General features: G+C 47.5%; 1 protein-coding gene and 2 long non-coding RNA genes across 3 annotated transcripts in view; 2 read left to right on the top strand and 1 right to left on the bottom strand.

The window, feature by feature from the left end:
• The window catches only part of LOC309534511, a 300,714-nt gene that overhangs the window by 24,680 nt on the left and 250,807 nt on the right, over window positions 1-25,227 (top strand). The gene's annotated exons all lie outside the window — the stretch shown is intronic.
• LOC309534500 lies at window positions 10,962-14,874 on the bottom strand. Its single transcript, XR_014220756.1, has 3 exons — window positions 14,693-14,874; window positions 11,859-12,021; window positions 10,962-10,972 (listed from the first exon to the last, which is right to left on the bottom strand). It is a non-coding gene; the product is annotated as an uncharacterized lncRNA (long non-coding RNA).
• GLRX5 (glutaredoxin 5) lies at window positions 15,364-18,720 on the top strand. The gene is made up of 2 exons (XM_082226704.1): window positions 15,364-15,735; window positions 18,291-18,720. Exons 1-2 carry the CDS (start codon window positions 15,414-15,416, stop codon window positions 18,467-18,469), a joined length of 501 nt encoding a protein of 166 aa, XP_082082830.1. The 5' UTR covers window positions 15,364-15,413; the 3' UTR covers window positions 18,470-18,720.

The raw sequence follows: 25,227 nt of genomic DNA, 5'->3' as shown, positions 1-25,227 counted from the left end.
TCATCTTTCCTTCGGACTCCTCCCCTTCACTCTCTGTTTCCTCCCTTTCCCTCGCCTCTGCTCCTGAACCCCTGACACGTACCTTTGTTGGTAAGGTGATGTCTCTGCTTTTTAAGATGCTGTCTAGGTTTGCCATCGCCTTTCTCCCAAGGAGCAGGCGTCTTTTAATTTCGTGACTGCTGTCACCATCTGCAGTGATCATGGACTCCAAGAAGGTATAATCTCTCACTACCTCCATTTCTTCCCCTTCTATTTGCCAGGAGGTGATGGGACCAGTGGCCATGATCTAAGTTCTTAAAGTTCTTAACCCGAGGTAATATTTCTGGGTTAGCAGTCTGTAACCTGCAGCGTATGTAACCTGAGGTGCCACTGTATTTTCCTCCAGAGCGGACTGACTGTGGGAACCAATGAGCTCTTAGAACAATTGGTCTTTATGCTTAGGTTTATGGGAGGCTGCACCCCCTTACTCCACTCACCAACACCTTACCATTCCCCCCACGTTAACCCCCATGGGCTTCTCCATAATAACAATAAAATAATAATAATAATAATAATAATAATAATAATAATAATAATAATAATAGTAATAATAATAATTTATTATTTATACCCCACCCATCTATTTTTTATCTTGCAGGTAAAAGTGAAACACTAGAATTACATATATCAGATTTAATCATGACATTTCTCTCTAGTTTCCCTGTTGTGGGTGAATCCAGAAGTGTTAAGAATGTGGACCAGCAGGATCCACAAATAAATAAATAAATAAATAAATAAATAAATAAATAAATAAATAAATAAATAAATAAATAAATAATTTATACCCCGCCCATCTGACTGGGTTTCCCCAGCCACTCTGTGGGGCTTCCAACACAATATTAAAATACAATCCTTCAGATATTAAAAGCTTCCCTAAACAGGGCTGCCTTCAGGTGTCTTCTAAAAGTCTGGTAGTTTGTTTTTTCCTTTGGTGGGAGGGTGTTTCACAGGGCTGGCGCCACTACTGAGAAGGCCCTCTGCTTGGTTCCCTGTAACTTCGCTACTTGTAGTGAGGGAACCGCCACAAGGCCCCCGGAGCTGGACCTCAGTGTCCGGGCAGAACGATGGGGGTAGGTATACTGGACAGAGGCCATTTAGGGTTTTAAAAGTCAGCACCAACACTTTGAATTGTGCTTGGAAACATACTGGGAGCCAATGTAGGTCTTTCAAGACCGGTGTTGTGGTACTGGCGGTCTCTCCCAGTCACCAGTCTAGCTGCCGCATTCTGGATTAGTTGTAGTTTCTGGGTCACCTTCAAAGGTAGCCCCACGTAGAGCACATTGCAGTAACCCAAGCGAGAGATAACTAGAGCATGCACTACTCTGGCGAGACAGATTGTGGGCAGGTAGGGTCTCAGCCTGCGTACTAGATGGTAGACAGCTGCCCTGGACACAGAATTGACCTGCGCCTCCATGGACAGCTACGAGTCCAAAATGACTCGCAGGCTACGCGCCAGGTCCTTCAGGGGCGGTTATCCCATTCAGGATCAGGGAGTCCTCCACACCTGCCCATTTCCTGTCCCCCAAAAACAGTACTTCTGTCTTGTCCGGATTCAACCTCAATCTGTTAGCCGCCACCCATCCTCCAACCACATCAACACTCAACCATTACAACTTTACAACTACTAAGCTCACTTTCATCTTCCTAACCCAGGGGTCTGCAACCTTTAAGACAAAAAGAGCCACTTGGACCCGTTTCCGAAGGAAAAAAAAACACCTGGGAGCCGCAAAACCATTGTGACATTTAAAGCATGCGCGCCGCTGTCCTCTGATCTGACAGCGGGAGGGAAGGTGACGTTGGGACGGTGGGTGACTGACGCACGCACCGCCCCCATGCGACATCACAGCCAGTACAGCGCCTGCCACAGTGGGGAGTGTCGGGGCGCGCAATGCGCCTCCTCCCCTCGCTAGTATCTGCCCCGCAGCCGCGGCAAAGGTGTAAAAGAGCCACATGCGGCTCCAGAGCCGCAGGTTGCAGACCCCTGTCCTAACCCCACTTCTCTCTTCTGTTCTGCATACCTGCTTTGCGCCCTTTTTAACATTTATGCCCATGCCGCCACCTCCTCCCCTTCCTTTTGTGCACCCCGATGTCAGGGCCTCGCTGGGTGAGGAAGAGTTGTGCGCATTAACCACCCAATAATGCCCCAGAAGAGGAAGCCCAGAGGGGCTCCTCCTCCTCGTAGTTTATGGCTGCTTAGGAGGAGTCCAGAGGAAAAGGACTAGAAAGGGAAGGAGGGGCCAGACAAGTCTCAGCAATGTATTCACCTGGACTTTTTTGAATTAAAAAGCTGATCGCACTTCAAATTTTCCTTCTGACCTGTGGATGAACCTGCCTTCCTGATATCCCAAACACCCCCTTGCACACAAAAACTACCCCATGGTAACGTGCACCTTCCTCCTCCCGCATCCTTCCTCCTTCTAATTATGAAGCCACCATACCCTTCTACTCTGTGGACCCTTTTATGCCCCTGCTTTAATCTTCACCCCTATTTTGATGCCTCTTACTCACACAGATATATGGGGGTATTTGGAGAGGGGTAGCACCTCTGCTGGTGGACATGTCCTGTTCCTCCAGGGGTAGTTTGCCCACCTTCGGTCCCCATCATGCACTCAGCTCTCACCTTTGGCTCCTAGAAGCTGTCAGTATGCGATAGCAGCCACCCCCACCCCCCAGAATGGATTTATCTGGCCAGCTAAACCAGGTGAGGGGAGCCAATGGGTCTCAAACCCTTGCCGAGTTAGGGACTTCTCCTGCATGGAAGGGCAGGCTCCAGCAGATTGAGTGGATGAGAGCAAGAGGGGGTCCAACGATCAAGAAGGCAGTTTCTGCAGGTGTTGAGGTATGTGAGGGGCAGATGGGGCTTGTCCACCTGGGAAGGTAGCCCATCTAGAAGGAAATTGATCCTAAACCTCCGCTGCCTTGTGGGATATCTTCAGGAGAAGTAAAGACTCAGAAGTAAACCCTACACGATTCCGGAGTGGAGTCCCTAAAATGCTTAGATGAAAATGGTACGCATCTGATAACACCTGCAGCTGAACTGGTGCCAAATGTATTGCTCTGCTTTCCTTTGGACCATATCAGCAAGGCCAAGGGGTGGGGTCTTGTCTGGACAGCACAGAACCTCCATACACAGTCCAGGTTTGTGTCACAGGGAGCTCACTTCAATGCTGCTAACACAGTGGTTTGACTTCACCCCCAGAGATGCACTTCATTGTTTCTTGAGACAAGTTGGATGCCAACAATACTTGCACAGACCACCCCCATATCCACACCTTAGCTTCTCTTCTATTCTGCATCCCCCTTTGCATGCACCCATGATATGTTATTCCATCTTTAAGATGAATGGAATCTTAACAGCAAGCCTCCCAGTTAGCTTCTTCAGTTAAGATCAGTTGGGGGGTGTTGCACACATGTGGGTGGTTTGCCTGCTCACAAAATATCTCCTCTGCTGTAAATTACTACATTGAATCTTGCACTTAATGTTGAGCACACCACATTGTACAAGAAGTGAAATACATTGTGGGAAGGTATTATGGAATATTTGCAGGCTCTGCATCCTTTATCTCACACAAGACAGTTGAGCAATGGCAGAGAGAGATGTTTGAGTACAGCAAGAAGGGTAGTATGGTGAGAGGGGGAAAGTGGTTGTTTTAAAAAATGGCAGAAGTTTGAATAAAGCAGTAATGGCCATACATAGTTTTATTTGTTTCACCTTTTCCTAGTTCAAATCATGTTTAAGGCAGCTTACAACATGAAAAAATATAAATTGCAAATATAACAAAAGTGGTCATAAACAAATAATAATAATAATAATAATAATAATAATAATAATAATAATAATAATAAAAAATTATTTGTACCCCGCCCATCTGGCTGGGTTTCCCCAGCCACTCTGGGCGGCTTCCACAGAAACCAAAAAACACTAAAATATCATACATTAAAAGCTTCCCTGAATAGGGCCGCCTTAAGATGTCTTCTGAATGTCAGGTAGTTGTCCATCACCTTGACATCCAATGGGAGGGCATTCCACAGGGCGGGCGCCACCACCGAAAAGGCCCTCTGCCTGGTTCCCTGTAGCTTCGCTTCTCGTAATGAGGGAACCGCCAGAAGGCCCTCGGCGCTGGACCTCAGTGTCCGGGCAGAACGATGGGGGTGGAGACGCTCCTTCAGGTATACTGGGCCGAAGCCGTTTAGGGCTTTAAAGGTCAACACCAGCACTTTGAATTGTGCTCGGAAACGTACTGGGAGCCAATGTAGGTCTTTCAAGACCGGTGTTATGTGGTCTCGGCGGCCGCCCCCAGTCACCAGTCTAGCTGCCGCATTCTGGATTAGCTGTAGTTTCCGAGTCACCTTCAAAGGTAGCCCCACGTAGAGCGCATTGCAGTAGTCCAAGCGGGAGATAACTAGAGCATGCACCACTCTGGCCAGACAGTCCGCGGGCAGGTAGGGTCTCAGCCTGCGTACCAGGTGGAGTTGGTAGACAGCTGCCCTGGATACAGAATTGACCTGCGCCTCCATGGACAGCTGTGAGTCCAAAATGACTCCCAGGCTACGCACCTGGTCCTTCAGGGGCACAGTTACCCTATTCAGGACCAGGGAGTCCTCCACACCAGCCCGCCTCCTGTCCCCCAAAAACAGTACTTCTGTCTTGTCAGGATTCAACTTCAATCCATTAGCCGCCATCCATCCTCCAACCGCCTCCAGGCACTCACACAGGACCTTCACCGCCTTCACTGGTTCTGATTTGAAAGAAAGGTAGAGTTGGGTATCATCTGCATATTGATGGACACCCAGTCCAAACCCCCTGATGATCTCTCCCAGCGGCTTCATATAGATGTTAAAAAGCATGGGGGAGAGGACGGAACCCTGAGGCACCCCACAAGTGAGGGCCCAAGGGTCTGAACACTCATCCCCCACCACCACTTTCTGAACACGGCCCAGGAGGAAGGAGCGGAACCACCGTATAACAGTGCCCCCAGCTCCCAACCCCTCTAGACGGTCCAGAAGGATGTTATGGTCGATTGTATCAAAGGCCGCTGAGAGATCCAGCAGAACTAGGAAACAACTCTCACCTTTGTCCCTAGCTCGCCGGAGATCATCAACCAGTGCGACCAAGGCAGTTTCAGTCCCATGATGAGGCCTGAACCCTGATTGGAAGGGATCCAAATGGTCCGCATCCTCCAGGCGTGCCTGGAGTTGTTCAGCAACCACACGCTCAATCACCTTGCCCAAGAATGGAAGATTTGAGACTGGGCGATAGTTGGCCATACTGGCCGGGTCTAAAGATGGTTTTTTAAGAAGCGGTTTAATGACCGCCTCTTTCAGCGGATCTGGGAATGTTCCCTCACAGAGGGAAGCATTCACCACCCCGCAGAGCCCATCGCCCAGCCCTTCCCGGCTTGCTTTTATTAGCCAGGATGGGCAAGGATCAAGGAGACAGGTGGTTGGTTTCACGCGTCCAAGCAGCCTGTCCACATCCTCGGGGGTAACGGATTGAAATTGATTCCATGCAACTTGACCAGACAGGGCTCTAGCACTCTCCCGCCCCGGCCCTGCTCCCACGGTGGTGTCTAGCTCCTTCCGAATATGAGTGATTTTATCTGCAAAAAACTTTGCAAAATCGTTGCAGGAGATGTTGGGGTCTTTACAAGGCCCCGGTGGTAAAGGTGGTTCCGTTAAATTGCGGACCACCTGAAAGAGTCTCCTGCTACTATTTTCTGCAGATGCAATAGAGGCGGTGAAGAAAGTCTTCTTCGCCGTCGCTATCGCCACTTGGTAGGCTCGACGTTGAGCTCTAACCTGTGTCCGGTCAGATTCGGAGTGAGTTTTCTGCCACCGACGCTCTAGCCGTCTCAGCGATTGTTTCATCGCCCTCAGCTCCGAAGAAAACCACGGGGCTGTCCGGGCTCCATGCAATCGGAGAGGGCGCTTCGGAGCCAGACAGTCGATAGCCCTGGTTAACTCCGCATTCCAGCGGGCCACCAGGGAATCAGCTGAAAGGCCATCAACATGGGATAAAGCATCCCCTACCGCTCTCTGGAAACCATTTGGATCCATTAAGTGGCGGGGGCGGACCATCCGAATTGGTCCCACCTCCCTGCAGAGGGGAAGGGTCGCGGAGAAGTCCAGTTGCACCAGGAAGTGATCTGACCATGGCACTTCTTTGGTTTCACTTTTACTTAGTGTCAGATCACCCACGTCGCTAGAGGTGAATACCAGGTCTAAGGCATGTCCATGACTATGAGTTGGGCCCAACTTATTCAGGGACAGCCCCATGGAGGCCATGCTTTCCACGAAGTCCCGAGTGGCCCCTTGTAAGGTCGTGTCGGCGTGGATGTTAAAATCCCCTAGGACAACCAAACTAGGTGTCTCCAGGAGAACATCCGCCACGACCTGAAGCAGCTCGGGCAGGGAATCCTTGGTGCAGCGGGGAGGTCGGTACACCAAAAGGAATCCTGTACTGCCCCTATTGCCCAACTTCCAGAACATGCACTCAGAAAACTGGGTCTTCCCAGTAGGACGCCTGGTGCAAACTAATGACTTCCTAAAAATCACTGCAACCCCCCCTCCCCGCCCACATGACCTGGGTTGCTGTGCATAAGAGAAACCTGGCGGGCAGGCGGCAGCAAGGACAGGCCCATCTGCCTCATTCAACCAGGTCTCTGTCACACAAGCCAGGTCAAATCCTCCATCCACAATCAGGTCGTGGATGGCAGTGGTTTTATTCATCATTGACCTGGCATTACACAGCAACACCTTCAGGTTATGTGGGTTTCCCCTGTTGATTCCAGTATCCATCTGGTCAAGGCCAGACCCGGAGGCAGGGATAGTCTTCAAACAACGACTAAACCTGCCTCCTCGGTAATGACATGGTCTGGTCTTAGCGTAACTCCGCCTCCTGCCCATGATCACCGAGATCGGATGTCCCAGTGCTTCCCCCCCTGTGGAGCTTGTCCCAGCCATCGTGTTGGCTGGGGCCTCACTCCCAGGCAGCCCCGATCCCGCCCCTTAAAAACAAAACACAAACTATACAGAACCAATAAAACAAAAGAAAACAAAAACATAACAATTATATTAAAATTAATCCCCAACCAAATATCCATTACACCCACCCACCCCCAACAAAGGAAAAAAGGAAAAAAAGAAATACAAATTTAAATTGCCACCGAATGCTTGAGGACATTTTAAAACACATTGGAACAGGGAAGCAATTGCAGAACACTTCCCAGCTTCCCCAAAAGTTTGTTCCCAATAAGGGCCTGGGCCACACCCCCTGGGCCAGTTGGAGAAGGCCCTGGAAGGGAGCAGGCCCTGCAGTCCTCACCCAGCCGATGGTTCGAGGCTTCCCTGCAGCAGGAGTCCCCTTATAGCCGGGAGAAAGGGCCTGGGCCACGCCCCCTGGGCCAGTTGGAGAAGGCCCTGGAAGGGAGCAGGCCCTGCAGTCCTCACCCAGCCGATGGTTCGAGGCTTCCCTGCAGCAGGAGTCCCCTTATAGCTGGGAGAAAGGGCCTGGGCCACGCCCCCTGGGCCAGTTGGAGAAGGCCCTGGAAGGGAGCAGGCCCTGCAGTCCTCACCCAGCCGATGGGTTTGATTGCATCAAAAAGTATGCAACCAAATTAAACCATTTCCACATAAATTATGTAGTAACATTGAAAGGAGAAATGGCAGTTTTAAACAAAAGTAAAGGTTTGAGTAAAGCAAGGACGGTGGAACACTGAGGGATTTTTAAAAAGTTCTAACAAGAAATTAAAGAGATGGGTTCAACACAGACGCTAACTCCAAAAAGCTAACATTCCTAACTTCCTTCTTGTTGTACTCAAACCTTATTTTAAACAGTCACTTCCTCTCGTCAGTGTCACCCCGGCTTGCTCTACTTAGACTTCTACCATTGTTTAAAATGTCTCCTTTTTGTTTCAGTGCTCCCACCCTCCCCTGCCATCACTTTATGCAAATCCAGGATTGCAATGTGGCAATGCAAATCCTCCAATGCAGAGATTCTTACATTTCTATTATATACAATGTTTGCATATAAAAAGATAACAAATGTAGCAAATGTGCTTTTGTTTTCCAAATATAAAATGCATGTAAACAAATGTTAAGTACAATTTGCACTATCTTCTGCCTTTTAAATAAGTTGTGACTGCATATTCATATTTCACTTTCTCATTCAGATAGTAGTAGTAATAATTTTTTGGCATTCTCCAGTGTCTTGCATTATCCGGTTCTAATATAAATTAGAAAAACAAACCATAGATGGCTCCCAAGAGGATGGTGTTTTGGAGATCAAAGTCCAAACCCTAGAAATTCTGCTCTGGAAACAACAATGAGCAGCAGCAGCTGGAAAATATTATCCTTTATACTGTCATGCTAAATATGAACCGTATTTTCCGGCCCATAGGGCACACCTAGTTTTCAGGAGGGAAATCAAGGAAAAAATATTACCCCCCCCCCCGCAGCTCTCGGAGCAGCGGACAGGCTGCATGCAGCCTGTGCTCTACTCCAAGACCTTCTTCCTGCTTTTGCGGGAGGTGGCGGAATTCCCCCACCTCCCGCAAAAGCCCACAGGAGCCACGCGCGACTCCTGCGGGCTTTTCGACCAGGAGGGAGAAGGGACTGAAACGGCCAGTCAGTCCCTTCTCTCTCCTCGGGGAAAAGCCCCCAAGAGCAGTGCGCTATTTATTCCCCCATCTCCCGCAAAAGCCCACAGGAGGGAGAAGGGACGGACTCGGCCAGTCAGTCCCTTCTCCCTCCTTGGGGAAAAGCAGGCAAAAGCCGTGCGCTCTTTAAAGGCTGCGCAGCTCCTGCTGGCTTTTCAACCCAGCTTGTGGGGCTGGCGATGGGGGGAAGCACTGCTTTCCCCCACCGCCAGCCTCAAAGAGCAGACTCTCCTGGCTTCAGCGAGCGCAGGCTTCCTAGGCTTCGCGTTGCTATCACTGAAGCCAAGGAGCCTGCATTCGCCCCATAGGACGCACACACATTTCCCCTTCATTTTTGGAGGGGAAAAGGTGCGTCCTATAGAGCGAAAAATACGGTACTTCTAATGCTTTTATATTGTGCTTTCAGTGTTAGCTTGCTTTGACAATTTTAACAGAAAAGCAGGGTATAAACTTAATCTACTCTAAAAAGAAGTCAACCTTACTTTAGATATATTTTCAGTGGATGCATCGATTTTATATAATTTTTGTGTACAGCCGTTTCATAAAACTCTACTTGTGGAAGGAGGCATCACTCCCCCTCTCCCTGCAATGACCTGCTTTGCATTCTATAACAGTGTGCATGTTACAGGCATTATAAAAGCACTGTTTTCTATATGTTCTCTAATTAAAATGGTAGATGGGGATAAAACAGCTGGTGCCAGAACCTGAAATGTAGAAATCGATTTGGAACTTTCATACCATTAACATTCATCAGGTTCCTTTGCTATAACTGTTTTCAACACCAGTTAAATAAATGTGTTTAGATGAACCTATCCAAATATGTAAAGTTAGTGTGTATTTTAATGTGCAATTTTATTTTATGATGTATATTTTAAACTGCTTATTTTATTTATATTTTGAGTTTAAGGTAAACTTACATTAAACTTGACTTTTATTGTTCATTTTTGTGTACATTTTAGATTCTCTGTAAACCCAACGTAGTAGTTTTTACAATTAAGTAGCATACAAATTATGATCAAATAAAATTCTATTTTCAATTTGATAATACTACTCACAGTCATCAGGTTACTGGTCAACTTATAATTGGAACAATGCATAAACCAGTAGCTAAATCAAGAGTAGGCAAACTTTGCCTCCAATGGCTACATCCAGTCCAGTGGAGGGGGGCAGTTGGGGTCCAGTTGATTATGAAAATAGATCTGGAAAAGTTATGCTCTCTTTTTTTTTTTTTTCTTTTGTAACTTTCTCCTTTTTTGTAAAACTGCTTTTGTTGTGTCAATGACGATGTATTTTGACCTTGGAAAAAAAAGCAAATAAAAACTATTAAAAAAAAATAAACTGCTTATTTTATTTATATTTTGAGTTTAAGGTAAACTTACATTAAACTTGACTTTTATTGTTCATTTTTGTGTACATTTTAGATTCTCTGTAAACCCAACGTAGTAGTTTTTACAATTAAGTAGCATACAAATTATGATCAAATAAAATTTTATTTTCAATTTGATAATACTACTCACAGTCATCAGGTTACTGGTCAACTTATAATTGGAACAATGCATAAACCAGTAGCTAAATCAAGAGTAGGCAAACTTTGCCTCCAATGGCTACATCCAGTCCAGTGGAGGGGGGCAGTTGGGGTCCATGTGCCAATGTGTGTGCAAGAGTGCATACAGGAGAGCATAGTCTTTTCAGCCTGCTAAACAACTCTTTGAGGCATGTGGACTTTATGAGGAGGAAGGCACAGGATGGCGACTTTCCTCCTCGAAAGAGACTGTCTCCCACCACCCTTCCATGTCAAGATCTCAGGGCGGCTCACGGCATAAAAATACATAATGAAAACAAGAACAACAAAAAAGCCAACCTACTGCCTCTCAGCAAACTTTGCAGGGGGAGATAAATTTGGCAGGTGGGAAGACAGCTTGGGCCCCCACAGCCTAAACAGAAAAGCTGGTGTTTAGTACATTTGACCATGTGGTCTCCTGTCATAGTTATTTATAAATCTGCTTTGCAGTTTATGCAGCATCTATGAGTAGTTGAGATTGTAAAGCTACCACACACCATCTCACTAGCAAGAGACATTAAGACTGCCATCCTCCGCACACTTTAGAATAAGTCCCCATTGAACACCTCGGCCCCCGTGGTGCTGAATTTTCAAGGCAGGAAATGGCAACGAGCTGTAGTACATTTAAGAATTTTAACAGTGTTCCTGACCAGTTGCATTTGTGGCATATAATTTTCAGGTCTGGATTGGAAGTGAAAGATTTCAGTCACTTAACCTAAAAAGCAAAACGTACAAAGGGCAATTGTTAGTGATTTTGGTATTTTCAGAACATGAAACATATAATGCTCCAATTGGTTTTAGAGAACCTACTCAAATATGTAGCAGTTTTTAGTGTTCAGCAGAAATGCTCCATTTGCTGAACAATATCATACAGCAAATTCACTCTTACTGTTGATAGATGGATAATGACACTAGGATAATCATTATCTCCGTGGCAACAGTACTGCATATGTCAGAGGAACATTGCACATGGAGCGGATGCTACTTTTTACAGTCCTGCCTCGGCTTCCTCAGTCAGATACTCTTTCTGCAAAGCCAATATGCCCAGAGTACAAGAGCAACTAAGGGCAATTCCAAGGCTGCAGATTTACTGCAATGAATGGATAAGCTTGGCATGCCATGCAAATGAGTCTTGTGATACCTTCAAAACCAACAAATTGATTGTGGTATGTTTTGGTAGGAGCCCGTACAAATGCTACTGAAGGAGGCCCGTGCCTACAAGTTTAAACTACACATGCACTAGTCTTTAAAGAAGCACAATAGTGTTGCTTTCTCTGTGGTCAGCCAACAATGGGTACCTTTCTACAATTTATTCAAAACACTTAGTAAATGTTCAGTGCTGATGGTTTTCAACAGCAGACAGCTGTATGCTTCTGCACAGCCCATAGGCGAATATGAACCAGCCATTCTCCGAATTTTGTTCCCCACTCCTAGCAATTAGCATGCCAAATAATACCACCTCTGGTCCTGGAGGCTCCATTTAGCAATTGGAATGATCAGCAATACTGATCTTCCCAGACTGGTTTCATATTATGTCCCAGTTCTATTAAATTCAACTGAACACATTTCCATTAATATTAACTAAGATGGGAAGTACTTGCCTTTTTGAGAATTTGGCCGTTCTTTACTAACTTCCATTCCAATGAGTCAGCTCATTGACAGCTTATTGCAGTTGGTTTCAGGCAGGAATTCTAGGTCAGTGTCAAATGTAGCCATTGATATGCTCAGTGAAGAGGTAATTTTGTTCAATCACAAAAGCAACACCTGAAATAAAAGGTAGAACCTATGAATTGGGGCTCTTTGCAGAAGACCTAATGGCCACAACACCAGACCCCCTAAACCAGGGGTCAGAAAACTTTTTCAGCAGGGGGCTGGTCCATTGTCCCTCAGACCTTGGGGGGCCAGACTATATTTTGAAGGGGGGGATTAACAAATTTCTATGCCCCACAAATAACCCAGAGATGCATTTCCCCCCCTTTATTTCCCCCCCAAAAAAACTTGATGCGTCCTATGGGCCGGTGCATCCTATGGGGCGAAAAATACGGTATATTATTTATACCCCGTCCATCTGGCTGGGTTTCCCCAGCCCCTCTGGGCAGCTTCCAAAAGAATATTAAAATACAATGGTCTATTAAACATTAAAAGCTTCCCTAAACAGGGCTGTCTTCAGATGTCTTCTAAGAGTCTGGTAGTTGTTTTTCTCTTTGACATCTGATGGAAGGGAGTTCCACAGGGAGGGCGCCACAACCGAGAAGGCCCTCTGCCTGGTTCCCTGTAACCTCACTTCTCACAGGGAGGGAACAGCCAGAAGGCCCTCGGTGCTGGACCTCAGTGTCCGGGTAGAACGATGGGGGTGGAGATGCTCCTTCAGATATACTGAACCAAGGCCATTTAGGGCTTTAAAGGTCAGATGTGGGAGAGACAAGTTTTGTTACAGTTGGGGCAGATGAAGGCGTCCGGTTGCGCTGCTGCAGATACACCATGGTATTTCTTCTCTCTGTACTCCTCCCAGCAGTCATGGAGCATCCATGAGCAACACAAACAACGACAAACTATAATAGTCAATAGCCACTGAGCCTAGGGCTTGCTGATCGGAAGGTTGGCAGTTTGAATCCCCACGACAGGGTGAGCTCCTGTTGTTCGGTCCCAGCTCCTGCCCACCTAACAGTTCAAAAGTACGTCAAGTGCAAGTAGATAAATAGGTACTGCTCTGGTGGGAAGGTAAACAGCGTTTCTATGCGCTGCTCTGGTTCCCCAGAAGTGGCTTATAGTCATGCTGGCCACATGACCTAGAAGCTGTCTGCGAAGAAACGCCGGCTCCCTCGGCCTATAGAGCGAAATGAGTGCGCAACCCCAGAGTCGTCTGTGACTGGAGCTAACGGTTAGTGATACCTTTACCTTTTTAGCTGAGAAGATCACTATATTATTGACCTAGATGTAGTAATCTCTTGAGCAAGGAACTTCAATGGAAAATGGCTGTTTGAAACTAATTACCAGTTAGGTAATTTTTATTGGTTTATCAGTCAAATACACACAGGAAATTAAAAAAATACCCCATACAGTGGTACCTCAGGTTACGAACTTAATTTAACCTCAAACTGTTCTTAACCTGAGATACCACTTTAGCTAACAGGGCCTCCCCCCGCCGCACAATTTCTGTTCTCATCCTGAAGCAAAGTTCTTAACCCGAGGTACTATTTCTGGGTTAGTGGAGTCTGTAACCTGAAGCGTCTGTAGGCCGAGGTACCACTGTACATACATATGTAAACAAACTGTTTTAACTCATGTTATTTATTGAGAAGATTAGTCCTCTCCAAGGAGATAACATAAGTGACCAGAGGAGAAATTTACATCTGCTTATTTACAAAGCATAAGAATGAGTACCATACTGTAGGTACTTTGAACAACCCTAGCATGGCAAATGGGTGGCGCTGTGGGTTCAACCACAGAGCCTAGGGCTTGCCGATCAGAAGGTTGGTGGTTCGAATCCCCGCGACGGGGTGAGTTCCCATTGCTTGGTCCCTGCTCCTGCCAACCTAGCAGTTCGAAAGCACACCAAAAAGTACAAGTAGATAAACAGGTACCGCTTCGGCGGGAAGATAAACAACGTTTCCGTGTGCTGCTCTGGTTTGCCAGAAGCAGCTTAGTCATGTATGCTGGCTCCCTTAGCCAATAAAGCGAGATGAGCGCCGCAACTCCAGAGTTGGTTACGACTGAACCTAATGGTTGGGGTCCCTTTACCTTAGATGTTCAGAAAGCACTACACACTTCTGACAAAGAGCAAATTAAGGACATGCTGTTGAATTGTACCAAGGGGTTCATGTGACAGTAAAGCAAGACCTGGTTCTGAATGGAGAGATTAACCTGTGATGTCAGCGAGCGTGGTGAAAACCTGGATCTAGAAGTGTCCAATTTATCTGCAACACCACCACATATGAAAGACCAATCTTTCCCCACATCCCATCCATCATATCAGAGACAAAGATGGTCACTCTGATAAAGTCTAACGGGCACACCACCACCCAAAAATTGCCTTCCATGTCACCTCTTGGATTTTCGCTGAGTTTTTGAAGGAGGACGAGTCCCCAAGCAGTCCCACATACTATATAGTCATTCATCTTTACCCCCAAATTTTAATGCTCATGCAGGGCCGATAGTTACATTGATAAGGAGATTATAATTCCTTGAGGCTGCCCCTTTGAAGTCTAGAATACAGATCGCCAGTAAGTAGGAAATGAGCGTAGTTATTTCTGCACATTTACTACCCTTTGATTCCTAACATTTTTTGCAGACTGAGGAAGGTGAAAGGACCAAAGGTCTGAGTCGGTAGCAGGCAGCTCCTGATGTCCCTACGAACCTTGTGGGCTGCCGTAGAGGAATACGGGGTTGGATGACGGGCGGGAAGCGCCTTAAACAGAAAGCGCTGCACAAATACCTTCTTGCTGTCTCCTTGGTCCCACAAGCCCCATCTCGGCCGACCTCGGGCTGCTGGGACTTCCAATGGGTGGGGCGGAGGGGTTCGGACGGACCCCAGGCCTCTTCGCCCGGCGCAGGGCTAAGCGAGGCGGATCCCACGGAGGATGCGACGGACGCGGGCCGGGCTGTTCTTCTCTTCCCGAGGGGCCGGATCGGGCGGGCGGCGGGTCTGAGGCGGCTAGACGCTCAGCCTTGAAGCCCTTTAGCTTCGGAGGCCGGAAAACAGAAAACAAACACACCACCACCACGCCGGAAGCGGAAGTGCCGCCGCCGCAAATCTCGTTTCTTCAAGACTCCAACTTTCCCCGCCTCCCATGGGAAAGTGACAGAAAGCCCCATCAATCACAGCACAGCGCGTCGCGGTACTTCCTTTGCGCAGTCATAGGAGGCAGCAACAGCTCCTCTACCGCAGGAGAGATTTTATTCAAAGGACCCACTGGGGACGAATAGGAAGCGGCCGGCCGGCCTGGCCTCAATAGTCATTGGTAGCTTGAGTTCGACTGACAGGAATGCCTGCCTTTCCGTCGCGGCGCGTACGGGGCGGGGCTAAGGAAGCGCAGGCAGCCCCGCTTAAACATTATTGGTAGCCCGAGCGTGAGTGACAGAAGCGGAACCGTGGCCTGCGTCCCTTTGGCTAGGCCGCGAGGTCGCCTGAGGGAGCCTCCGGCGAGCCCGCAGCCATGAGCGGGTCTTTCTGCCGGCTGCCCGCAGCCCTGCGGCGGTGGCGCGGCGCGCGGCCCACGACACTCTTGGCGCGGCCGCTGAGCCAGGCCGGCCCCGGAGGCGGCGGAGCGGAGGGCGGCGAGGACGTGGCTTCGGCCGCCGGATCGAAGGAGGCGGTGGGGCGCCTGGTGCGCGCTCACCCGGTGGTGGTGTTCATGAAGGGCAGCCCCGCGCAGCCCCAGTGCGGCTTCAGCAACGCGGTGGTGCAGATCCTGCGCCTGCACGGCGTCAGCGACTACCGCGCCTACGACGTCCTGCAGGACCCCGGCCTGCGCCAAGGTAGGCGCGCTCGGCGGAGGGGCCTCTGAGGGGAAGGCGGCCTTGCGGGGCGGCAGGGAAACCTCGTTGCTGCTGCTGCTGCCCGCCTGCATTTGCCAAGGCCTGAGCAGTGCCCCCCCCCGCCGCCGCCCCTCTTTCCTTAGAAGGGCCTGCTGTGGTTCCACGGAGTCTCTGGGCCTGGCGGCTGGGAAGCGTGGCTGCGGGTTCCGCCTGTGTGGCCGGGCGTGGGACCCCGTTCTCGCTCCCCGCCACCCCTCGCCCAGTCTTTCCCAAGGAGCAGAAGGGGGAAAGTGGGTGCTGCTGGGTGCCACTGCCTGCAGGCGCCCCGAGCCTCTTTCGGCAGAAGAGCACAACCCTCCTCTCTCCCCTTCAATCTGATGCTTCCCGAAAGGCTGTGTGAAGTGTTGCGTGTACACGCGGACCCATCCAGGCTGCCGTAGCCTCCAGCGCTTCTCTCCACCGGCCTTTCCTGCTCTCGAGTAATGTGAGGGGAAGCGGTTGCTCTTTGGTCCTGCCTTCCCCGCAGCTTGGGAGCTGGATGGAGATGTCCGTGCAAGTGCTCGGATGATCCTTGTAGGATCGCCAGTCTCTTTTTGCAACTCAGGAGGGCTCTGCGACCAAATTGAGATTTCCAGTTTGGGGTTTGCATAAGTTGTTCTTAATATTTTACTATTTATTAAATTTATATACTGCCCTTCATCCGAAGATCTCGGGGTGGTTCAGAAGATAAAAATACAGGATAAAAGCACAAAATAAATACTTAAAAACAAAGCAAAACAATGACACCCCCCTCCCACAAACACATTTAAAAGGCTGTAGAATATAAATCACCCAAAGGCCTGGTTGAAGAGGAACGTTTTTGCCTGGCTTCTAAAGAGTTATGAGATTGTATCATTTTTCAGAGCACTTCTATCTAGAGTATACACAAGAGCTTGCACCACTCCCTCAACTCCAAATGTCTGTCGGGAATAGATAAATAATTTGGACAGAGATAAAGAATTTGTATTTGCCAAAGAGAGCAAATAGGTGTTGAAAAGCAGTAAAATATCCTAATTTTTTTTAAATATGCAAATACATTTAAGGTTAGGTGCAAGAAGTGCTATATCTTTGTTCAAAAGTTTCTGTTTAATGCATTAGGAAAGTCTTCATGTAGTTTCTGTGAATCTGTTGGCCAGGGATCAGGGCTAGAATTTGAATTTTGAATGAGTTGCAAGAAGAAAAGTTTTAACGGAGGAAACAAGAGCCAATGCAGTGTTTTGAGTGTTAGCCTAGGACCTGGGAGACATTTTCACATTTCTACTCAATCATGAAGGTGACCTTGTGTGAATCAGGCTTGGCTGAACCTTCCTCACAGGTTGGTTGTGAAAATAAAATGTGGAGGTGAATGATGTGCTTTACCTTGAGCTCCTTGAAAGGATATGTGGGATATAAATGTAATAGTAAAGATAAGAATGCAGTGCTGTTTCAACATGCTAAGTAGCCACTGAATATAGAGAGACAATTGAAAAATGGGGCAGTGAGAGCAGAATCTTTTGCTTTGGGGGAAAGTGGCTGGATAGAATCTGGAACCAGGGTCTCTACTTTTTGGAGGAAGGATAAACTGCAACATGTGTTTTGCAGGCAATGATTGATTTATACACGCCTAATTAATATGCAGCAGAAAAGAGGTTGGACTGGGGGGCAGAGTGGGCTGATGCACACTCCACTGATGTGCGCAGGGGTCAGGAACATAGCCCCCATACAAAATGGTTGTTGCCTCTATTGTAATATTTTTTAAAAAATCTAGATAGCAATTTTTTTTAATTGTGGGAATTAATCAAACCGAACTGATGATTCCTCAGGCCAGTGTTTCTCAAATGTTATGAGATTATCCTGGATCCTCCATACCCTAACACCAATCTTGGAAACTTGCTGTGTGTACAGGGGGTTATGCGTGCAGGGGGCTGGACTAGATGACCCTTAGGATCCCTTCCAACTCTATGATTCTATCTGTTTACAGCACCACACTAATTTTCTGTAAGTAGCTAAAGTACAGTACTGGATTTGATTGTGGGGAAACCCCATTTCAAATTGCAATGGACAAGCTTAATCTATGGGGTTGTTGGAATGAAATGCTGCTCTGTTCCCCATATAGCTTAAACAATATACTACTGCTTTCCACTTGCCTGGCTCCAAAATGCCCTTGTATAGTTTTGTGTTTCTCCTTGGTACTTCTGTCTCTAATCTGAAATAATTGGTTCTGCAGCATTTTTTAAATTTGAATGAACTGATTCTATTCCACAATTCCATGCTTGGAAACCTCAGGTCTTTAATTAGTCAGTTTTGTCAGCTTAAATTGTGTTTTACACAGTAGCAAAAGGACAGGTCGCCTACCCCAAGTCGAGGAGGAGAAGAGAGAAGGTGATACAATAAGCCAATAAGATTTGCTAAAAGGCTATGGGTTGTGTGCTTCCTTTCTTTTCTCCAGTATAGTCTTAACTGCCTTGCCTGTTCAAAAACACTGTTATAAGTTGTCTAATGTATTTGGTTTAATTCGTCTTTCTGTTTTGATTCAGGAATCAAAAACTATTCCAACTGGCCTACTATTCCCCAGGTCTTCCTGAATGGTGAATTTGTAGGGGGCTGTGATATACTACTTCAGATGCATCAAAGCGGGGACCTAGTGGAGGAGCTTAAGAAATTAGGAATTCGCTCTGCACTTCTGGATTCGGAGAACAACCACGGAAAAAAATAAGCAAGTGACTGCTACGACTTTGACAAAGACAACTTTTGACAATTTGGTACCAGAAAAGCCTTATGCAATTTAGCTCAGAAAGGCAACTTTTTGAACTAACAATGAGGTTTTATCATTAAGCATTATGTTACCCACTCTACTGTACAATAGACTGATATGTGGCTATTCTGTCTTGAATTTTTTTTAAGCATAGCTCTGTAAATCAAATGTTTTACAATCAAAGTAAATAAGTAGTTCACTTCTATTTTTAATGATTTTGTGTTCATTTTGCTTGAGTCACCAAAAAGTGGAACTTCTTTTTCTGGGGTGTTTCCATACTAGCTGTTTATACTCCAGAACTGTTACTCTTATTTACTCACTTTACAGTATCATTAAGTTTTTGCTGTGCTTTCACTGTGGTGATTTCATATTTCCCCATGCTGCATAAAGTCAGACTTTAAAAGAAGAAAGAACAATGCTAGTTCCACAGGTGCAGATGGCCTAGCACTTCTCTTCCATTTTGAGATGTGTAGTGGCTATTTTTAAATTGGTGCTAATGCACTGTGGTGAAATTTAACAGATTAAAAATAAACAATAAGGAAAGGAAAATACAAGCATTTAAGAATGGTGTGCGGCAATAAGTAACTATTTCCTGAAGCACCTGATGAGAGAGAATGAAACAATTTGAAGAAGTAATCAAATAAATTTAAAGTGACTTCTTTGGGATTTACATCAGGCATAGGTTGAATTAGACAAGTTCAAGGTCATTTGTTACCTGACTACTCTTCTTCCACCAGCAGAAACTTACAAAGATTTATCCCAACACATATGCCCCTGAATCCCAACAATGCTAACAACAGGAATAAACTCCATTTAAACTCAGTGGGATTTCCTTCTGAGTAAATATTTGAAAGAAGGTCGTTGCTGCTACTGTTTGTTTCTTCTCCCGTTGCTAGGGTTGTTGAACAAAAAGCAGGGTTGTTTTTAAAAGTTCCTTAAAGGGCATCTAAGTAATAAGACAGTTGCTCTTTAAAAAGCACTATAATGCATTGAAACTGCTTTAAAAAATCCCATTGAGGAATTATTAATGAACAGTTGCCTGGATGTGAATTGTACTCTTCTGCACTGGTGTGAGTGTGAACATAGCTTAGTGGAGTGTTTATGTGGAAAAGGCACAATAATCCCTGCAGTGTGGAAAATCTATTGCAAGTCTGCTCATAACTCACACTATGTAAAGCAGTCATTGGGTAGGTCTAGGAGCTGTGCATCTGGAAGCATCCTTGGATCATCTTCATAATTTGCAAATTGTGTTCCAGGCATAGTGTGAGTTTCCTTTGCTTCTCAGTGAAAAATGAAGGAAGTTGATGCCTTCGTTTTATTTGTGTAGAGTTTAGGAACCTAATCAGCCTATATTTAGGGACACATATTAAGAGTGCAGTAACTTCTTAGCTTGAAAACAAATACCACAGTAGTCATAGAATCATAGAGTCATAGGGTTGGAAGAGACCATAAGGGCCATTGAGTCCAACCCCCTGATTGTAGTCATGATTACTGTTTCCAAAGTCAATAAATGGGTTTGGGGGGAAAGCCAGAAGTTTGGATTAAAAGCCAGGAAGTAACTTCTACCTCTGCCCAAAAGACTGCCTCAATTAATATAAAGTCTATAATCAGTGCTTTAATATATATAAACTTAATTTTGTGGCTCCAAATGGAAAATGTGCAGTTTTGGTATCACAGACATAGTTTATTGCTAGTGTCCATTTTTATATAAGTGCACAAACCCCTTGGGATACAGCCTTGGAACCAATAATTGGGTGTTTAACATTCTGAAATATTTTGTAAAGTTATGCATGGACATGTGTTTTTTCAAATCTGCAGTGATTTGTGCTTCACTGTAAAATCTGGGTGCGGGGCTACTCTGCCACCCAGCTCGTCGGACTAAGTCCACGGGTCCCTGCGGAAGAAAAATGAGCTCAGCCGGAGACAGGAGCAAACTGCAGAAGATCCAAGTTTATTGCGCAACAGGTTCAAGGCGAGATTGAACAGCAAGAAAGGGGTGACATGAACTTTTGAAACTTCTCTCCATGTCCCAGAATACAGTGCAAAATACATCCCAGTTACATCATGAATACATTAAGGAGAGGTTGGGTCACACCGGATTAACATATGGAGGAGGGAGGGGGAATATGCAGAGCTGGAGATATGTGCAGATAAGCACTTCCTGAGTGCCGGTGATGGGAAGACAATGGTCCATGTATGCATGGTCTGTCACCTGGCATTGCCCGGAGGAAGGGCTTGGCAGAGCGATTTGACCGGATTAGGGTCTTCCTGAGTACGTGACGCCTCGCTCGGGGGATCATGGAGGCAGGGGAGGTGTCATGGAGTCCCGAGGAGACTGAGCCGATTGACACCAAAAGCAAGGAAATCGGAGTTGTGGTTGATTTTATACGAATTTCTAAAGATTTTAGACCATTTTAGTCCATTTTATATTGGTGATTGAAGTCTGAAACAAAATAGATACATTGTAGCAAGATTTGACACTTATGAGTTCACAAGTTTCGGTTCCATTGTTCTCCCAGCAGGGAGCCGTCAACAGCTTGTCAAGAGGTTAAATGAGGCGTTGTGGTCTTAGGTTACACCCCTTCTGTGATGTATGCATAATGTTTCTGGGGGTGGTCTTGATCTAGAGAATGGGAATTTCAAAAGTCTTTATAAGCCCTTGCACGGCATTTTAAGGGGTCCTCTTCCTCTCCTGCGTGTGAGGGGAGCACCCTGTTGCAACAGATCAATAAAGATCAGGCTTACTAGCTGCTTTGCTTCTCAATATTCTCTGGTTGGCCTCTGTTATTTTCTCCTACCAATAGGGAACCCATATAAGGACTCTATATGGGCTCTTAGATACCCCATAAGGGAAAAGGGCATACAGTAGTACCCCGCAAGACGAATGCCTCGCAAGACGGAAAACCCGCAAGACGAAAGGGTTTTCTGTTTTGGAGGCGCTTCGCAAGACGAATTTCCCTATGGGCTTGCATCGCAAGACGAAAGCCCATAGGGAAATGCTGGCCGTCGGGAGCAAAGACTTTCGCCCACAGCCGGCCTTCAGAAGAGGACCTCTTCTGAAGGCCGGCGGGGGGCAAAAGTTTTTGCTCCCCCCCCCTGCCCCGGGCGATCTTAAAATGCTGGCGGGCGGGAGCGAGGACGCCCGCCCCAGCCGCCCCACTTCGGAAAGCTGTTCCGAAGTGGGGAGGGGGGGCGGGGACGCCCGCCCCACTTCGGAAAGCTGTTCCGAGGGGGGGAGGGGACGCCTGCCCCAGCCGCCCCACTTCGGAAAGCTGTTCCGAAGTGGGGAGGGGGGGCGGGGACGCCTGCCCCAGCCGCCCCACTTCGGAAAGCTGTTCCGAAGTGGGGAGGGGGGGCGGGGACACCTTCTGAAGGCGGGCAGGGGGCGAAAGTCTTTGTCCCCCCTGCCTGCCTTCCCAGGGGCTTTTAAATCGCCCCGGACAGCGGAGAAGTCCTCCGCTGTCCGGGGCGATTTTAAAATGCCGCCCGCCAGCATTTTAAGATCGCCCCGGACAGCGGAGAAGTCCTCTGCTGTCCCAGGGTTTTTTAAAATGCTGGGGGTGGGAAGAAAAGCCCTTGTCCCCCCCCCCCCCGCCTTCAGAAGAGGTCGGGGGACAGACTGTCCCCGGACCTGGTCTGAAGGCGGTTTCCCTAGGAACGCATTAATTGATTTTCAATGCATTCCTATGGGAAACCGTGCATCGCAAGACGAAAAAACCGCAAGACGAAGAGATTTGTGGAACAAATTAATTTCGTCTTGCGAGGCACCACTGTATCTTTATTTACAACAGGGTGCAGGAGCTCGCTGAGCAAGCTCTGCAAAGCAAATGCATGGTTCTGATTGGATAGAATGGGGGATACAGCTTCGTATGGTCAACCCACAGTAAAGATAGAGCGGGAAAGAGGCATAAGAATTTGGGCTTATTTCGCCCGTAATAGCGGATCGGTGTAGGAAAGGGAAAAGGCACTCCACTTATGGGGCCTGGGGCAGAGTGTGGCGCCCGTGCAACGGTGTGGGGGCTGAGGGGTCCACGTGGGGCTGGGAGCCTCGGACCCTCTGGTGGCCGGTAGAAGGGTGAAGGAAGGCATGCCCCCCCCCCTTTTCGTATCAACTGAAATATATTTTCTATCCAGTTGAATGAGGAAATAAATCTGTTTCATGTTGGACTGAAAAATGTAGACAGCATAATATTTGTTGATTTTTTTAAAAAAACACTCCATATATCAAGCTCCCTTAATGTTTCTGTTTCTAGGCACAAAAATACCGTATTTTTCGCCCTATAAGACGCACTTTTCCCCCTCCAAAAATGAAGGGGAAATGTGGGTGCGTCTTATGGGGCGAACGCAGGCTTTCGCTGAAGCATGGAGAGCGAGAGCGGTAGGTGCGCACCGACCCCTCTCGCTCTCCAGGCTTCGCGGACCTCTCCTCAAGCAGCGGGAACGCTTCCGCTGCTTGGGGAGAGTTGCCGGCATCCCGAAGCCTGCGCGTGCTGACCTCAGCGCGTCCAGGCTTTGCAGATCTCTCCCCAAGCAGCGGGAACGTTCCCGCTGCTTGGGAAGAGTTGCCGGCATCCCAAAGCCTGCGCGCGCTGACCTCAGCGCGTCCAGGCTTCGCGGATCTCTCCCCAAGCAGCGGGAACGTTCCCGCTGCTTGGGAAGAGTTGCCGGCATCCCGAAGCCTGCGCGCGCTGATCTCAGCGCGTCCAGGCTTTGCGGATCTCTGCCCAAGCAGTGGGAACGTTCCCGCTGCTTGGGAAGAGTTGCCGGCATCCCGAAGCCTGCGCGCGCTGACCTCAGCGCGTCCAGGCTTAGCGGATCTCTCCTCAAGCAGTGGGAACCACCGCTGGGCTCCCATGGCTTGCAGAGAGCTGCCTGTTTGTGGGCTGGGGTCGGGGGAAGCTCGGGCTGCCCCAGCCCCGCGCCTGGGGGGGAAAATAATTTCCCCCCCTTTATTCCCCCCCCAAAAAAACTAGGTGCGTCTTATGGGACGGTGCGTCCTATAGGGCGAAAAATACGGTATATTCATTGAAAGCTTACACATTTTTTGTGCAGCTACAGTAGTAGTAAAATAAGGGCCCTCACTATTTTTAAATAGGCAAGCAGTTTGTACCATTGGATACAAGTAAACAATCTGAGATATTTGTCTTTTATTGATCTGTGATTATTTCAAGTTTCCTTTTGAGGTAAAGGGCCTAGAACATGAATTTTAAAATCCTGTCTCTTCACTGATTTCTTGATATTTTTTAAAGCCAGCAGTATGATGGAAAGCTCTGAAAACATATAAGGAACAGTTTTAACATCACAATCCTAACCATGTCTTCTCAGAATTTAATAGGACTTATCAATATTAAGGAGCATGAAGGCTGGAGGGCATTGAGAAAGTGACATGTTGGAGTCATGTCACTTCCATTTCTCTGTGTACCTTTCACTCTCTCCCCACCCATTGCAGACATGTGACTCCCAGAAGCTTGTTCCTGATATGTAGGAACACATACTCCAGCACTGACAGAGATGTAGACGATAATAAAGTGAATGGAAATATGTTAGACAAAGTTGGCTTTGCTAACCCAAGGCACCCAAGACTAAAAATGATGCTGTCTAGTCTGCACTTGTGCAACATCACCCATAAGTTCGGTTTCAAGTCCAATATGATGGGAGAGCTTATGCTTTGCATTCACGTTCCCCAGGGTGCCGTCCAGCACCTTGAGAATGTGCTTCCAGTTGGAGCAGGCCACCTTGGACATGTAGCAGTACAGGAAGCAGTGCTTGTTATTCACCAGGAGGTGCTTGAGTGCCATCCGTTGCTGCCGAGAGCTCCCACATGCGAGGTGCATCTGCTTGACCGCACGCAGAACGGATGGTCCGGTTGCAGATGTCACGCAGAAGCGGCACAGCCATGTCCTCCACCCTGGCACTGCCACCACGCCTAGCCTGTGTAATAATAAAATTTAAGGTCATATAGATCAACACAGGAAGACTGACCTGAAACCATTTTGACTCCCAAGCTGACCAAATGTTTTTTCTGCAAGGAGGGAGGAGGTCAGGGAGCCCTCCCATTGTCTCAGGAATTGAGTAATCACCATTTCAAAGGGTGACAGACTACCAGGAAAGGCAATCAGATATGGCATTATCAGATAACATGGCAGACAGGAAAAACAACATTCAAATTTCTGTTGTGGACCACCTTTTCTGTGATGTAGGTATGTTTGTGGGGGATGGTCTTGGGTTACACCCCTTCTGTGATGTATGTATGGAGGGGTGGTCTTGAGTTCCAGGGCAGGGAATTTAAAGATCAATAAAGATCAGGCTCACTAGATGCGTTGCTTCTCAATATTCTCTGGTTGGCCTCTGTTATTTTCTCCTACCAATAGGGAACCCATGTAAGGACTCTATACGGGCTCTTGGATACCCCATATCTGCCCGGACGCTGAGGTCCAGCGCCGAGGGCCTTCTGGCGGTTCCCTCATTGCGAGAAGCAAAGCTACAGGGAACCAGGCAGAGGGCCTTCTCGGTAGTGGCGCCCGCCCTGTGGAACGCCCTTCCAGCAGATGTCAAAGCGATAAACAACTACCTGACATTCAGGAGACATCTTAAGGCAGCCCTGTTCAGGGAAGGTTTTAAAGTGTAATATTTTATTGTATTTTTGGTTTTTATGGAAGCCGCCCAGAGTGGCTGGGGAGGCCCAGCCAGATGGGCGGGGTATAAATAAAATTATTATT

Source organism: Podarcis vaucheri, assembly GCF_965113315.1.
Source record: "Podarcis vaucheri genome assembly, chromosome: 6".
Classification (NCBI taxonomy): domain Eukaryota; kingdom Metazoa; phylum Chordata; class Lepidosauria; order Squamata; family Lacertidae; genus Podarcis; species Podarcis vaucheri.
The sequence above is the reverse complement of the archived record's forward strand: the minus strand, read 5'-3'. Positions and strand labels throughout refer to the sequence as shown.

What these genes read in the sequence shown, in the direction of transcription:
- GLRX5 (XM_082226704.1), top strand. Translation starts at nt 15,414, where the DNA reads ATGAGCGGGTCTTTCTGCCGGCTGCCCGCAGCCCTGCGGCGGTGGCGC. An exon ending in GGACCCCGGCCTGCGCCAAG is followed by an intron (nt 15,736 to 18,290) that starts GTAGGCGCGCTC and finishes GTTTTGATTCAG; the next exon opens with GAATCAAAAACTATTCCAAC.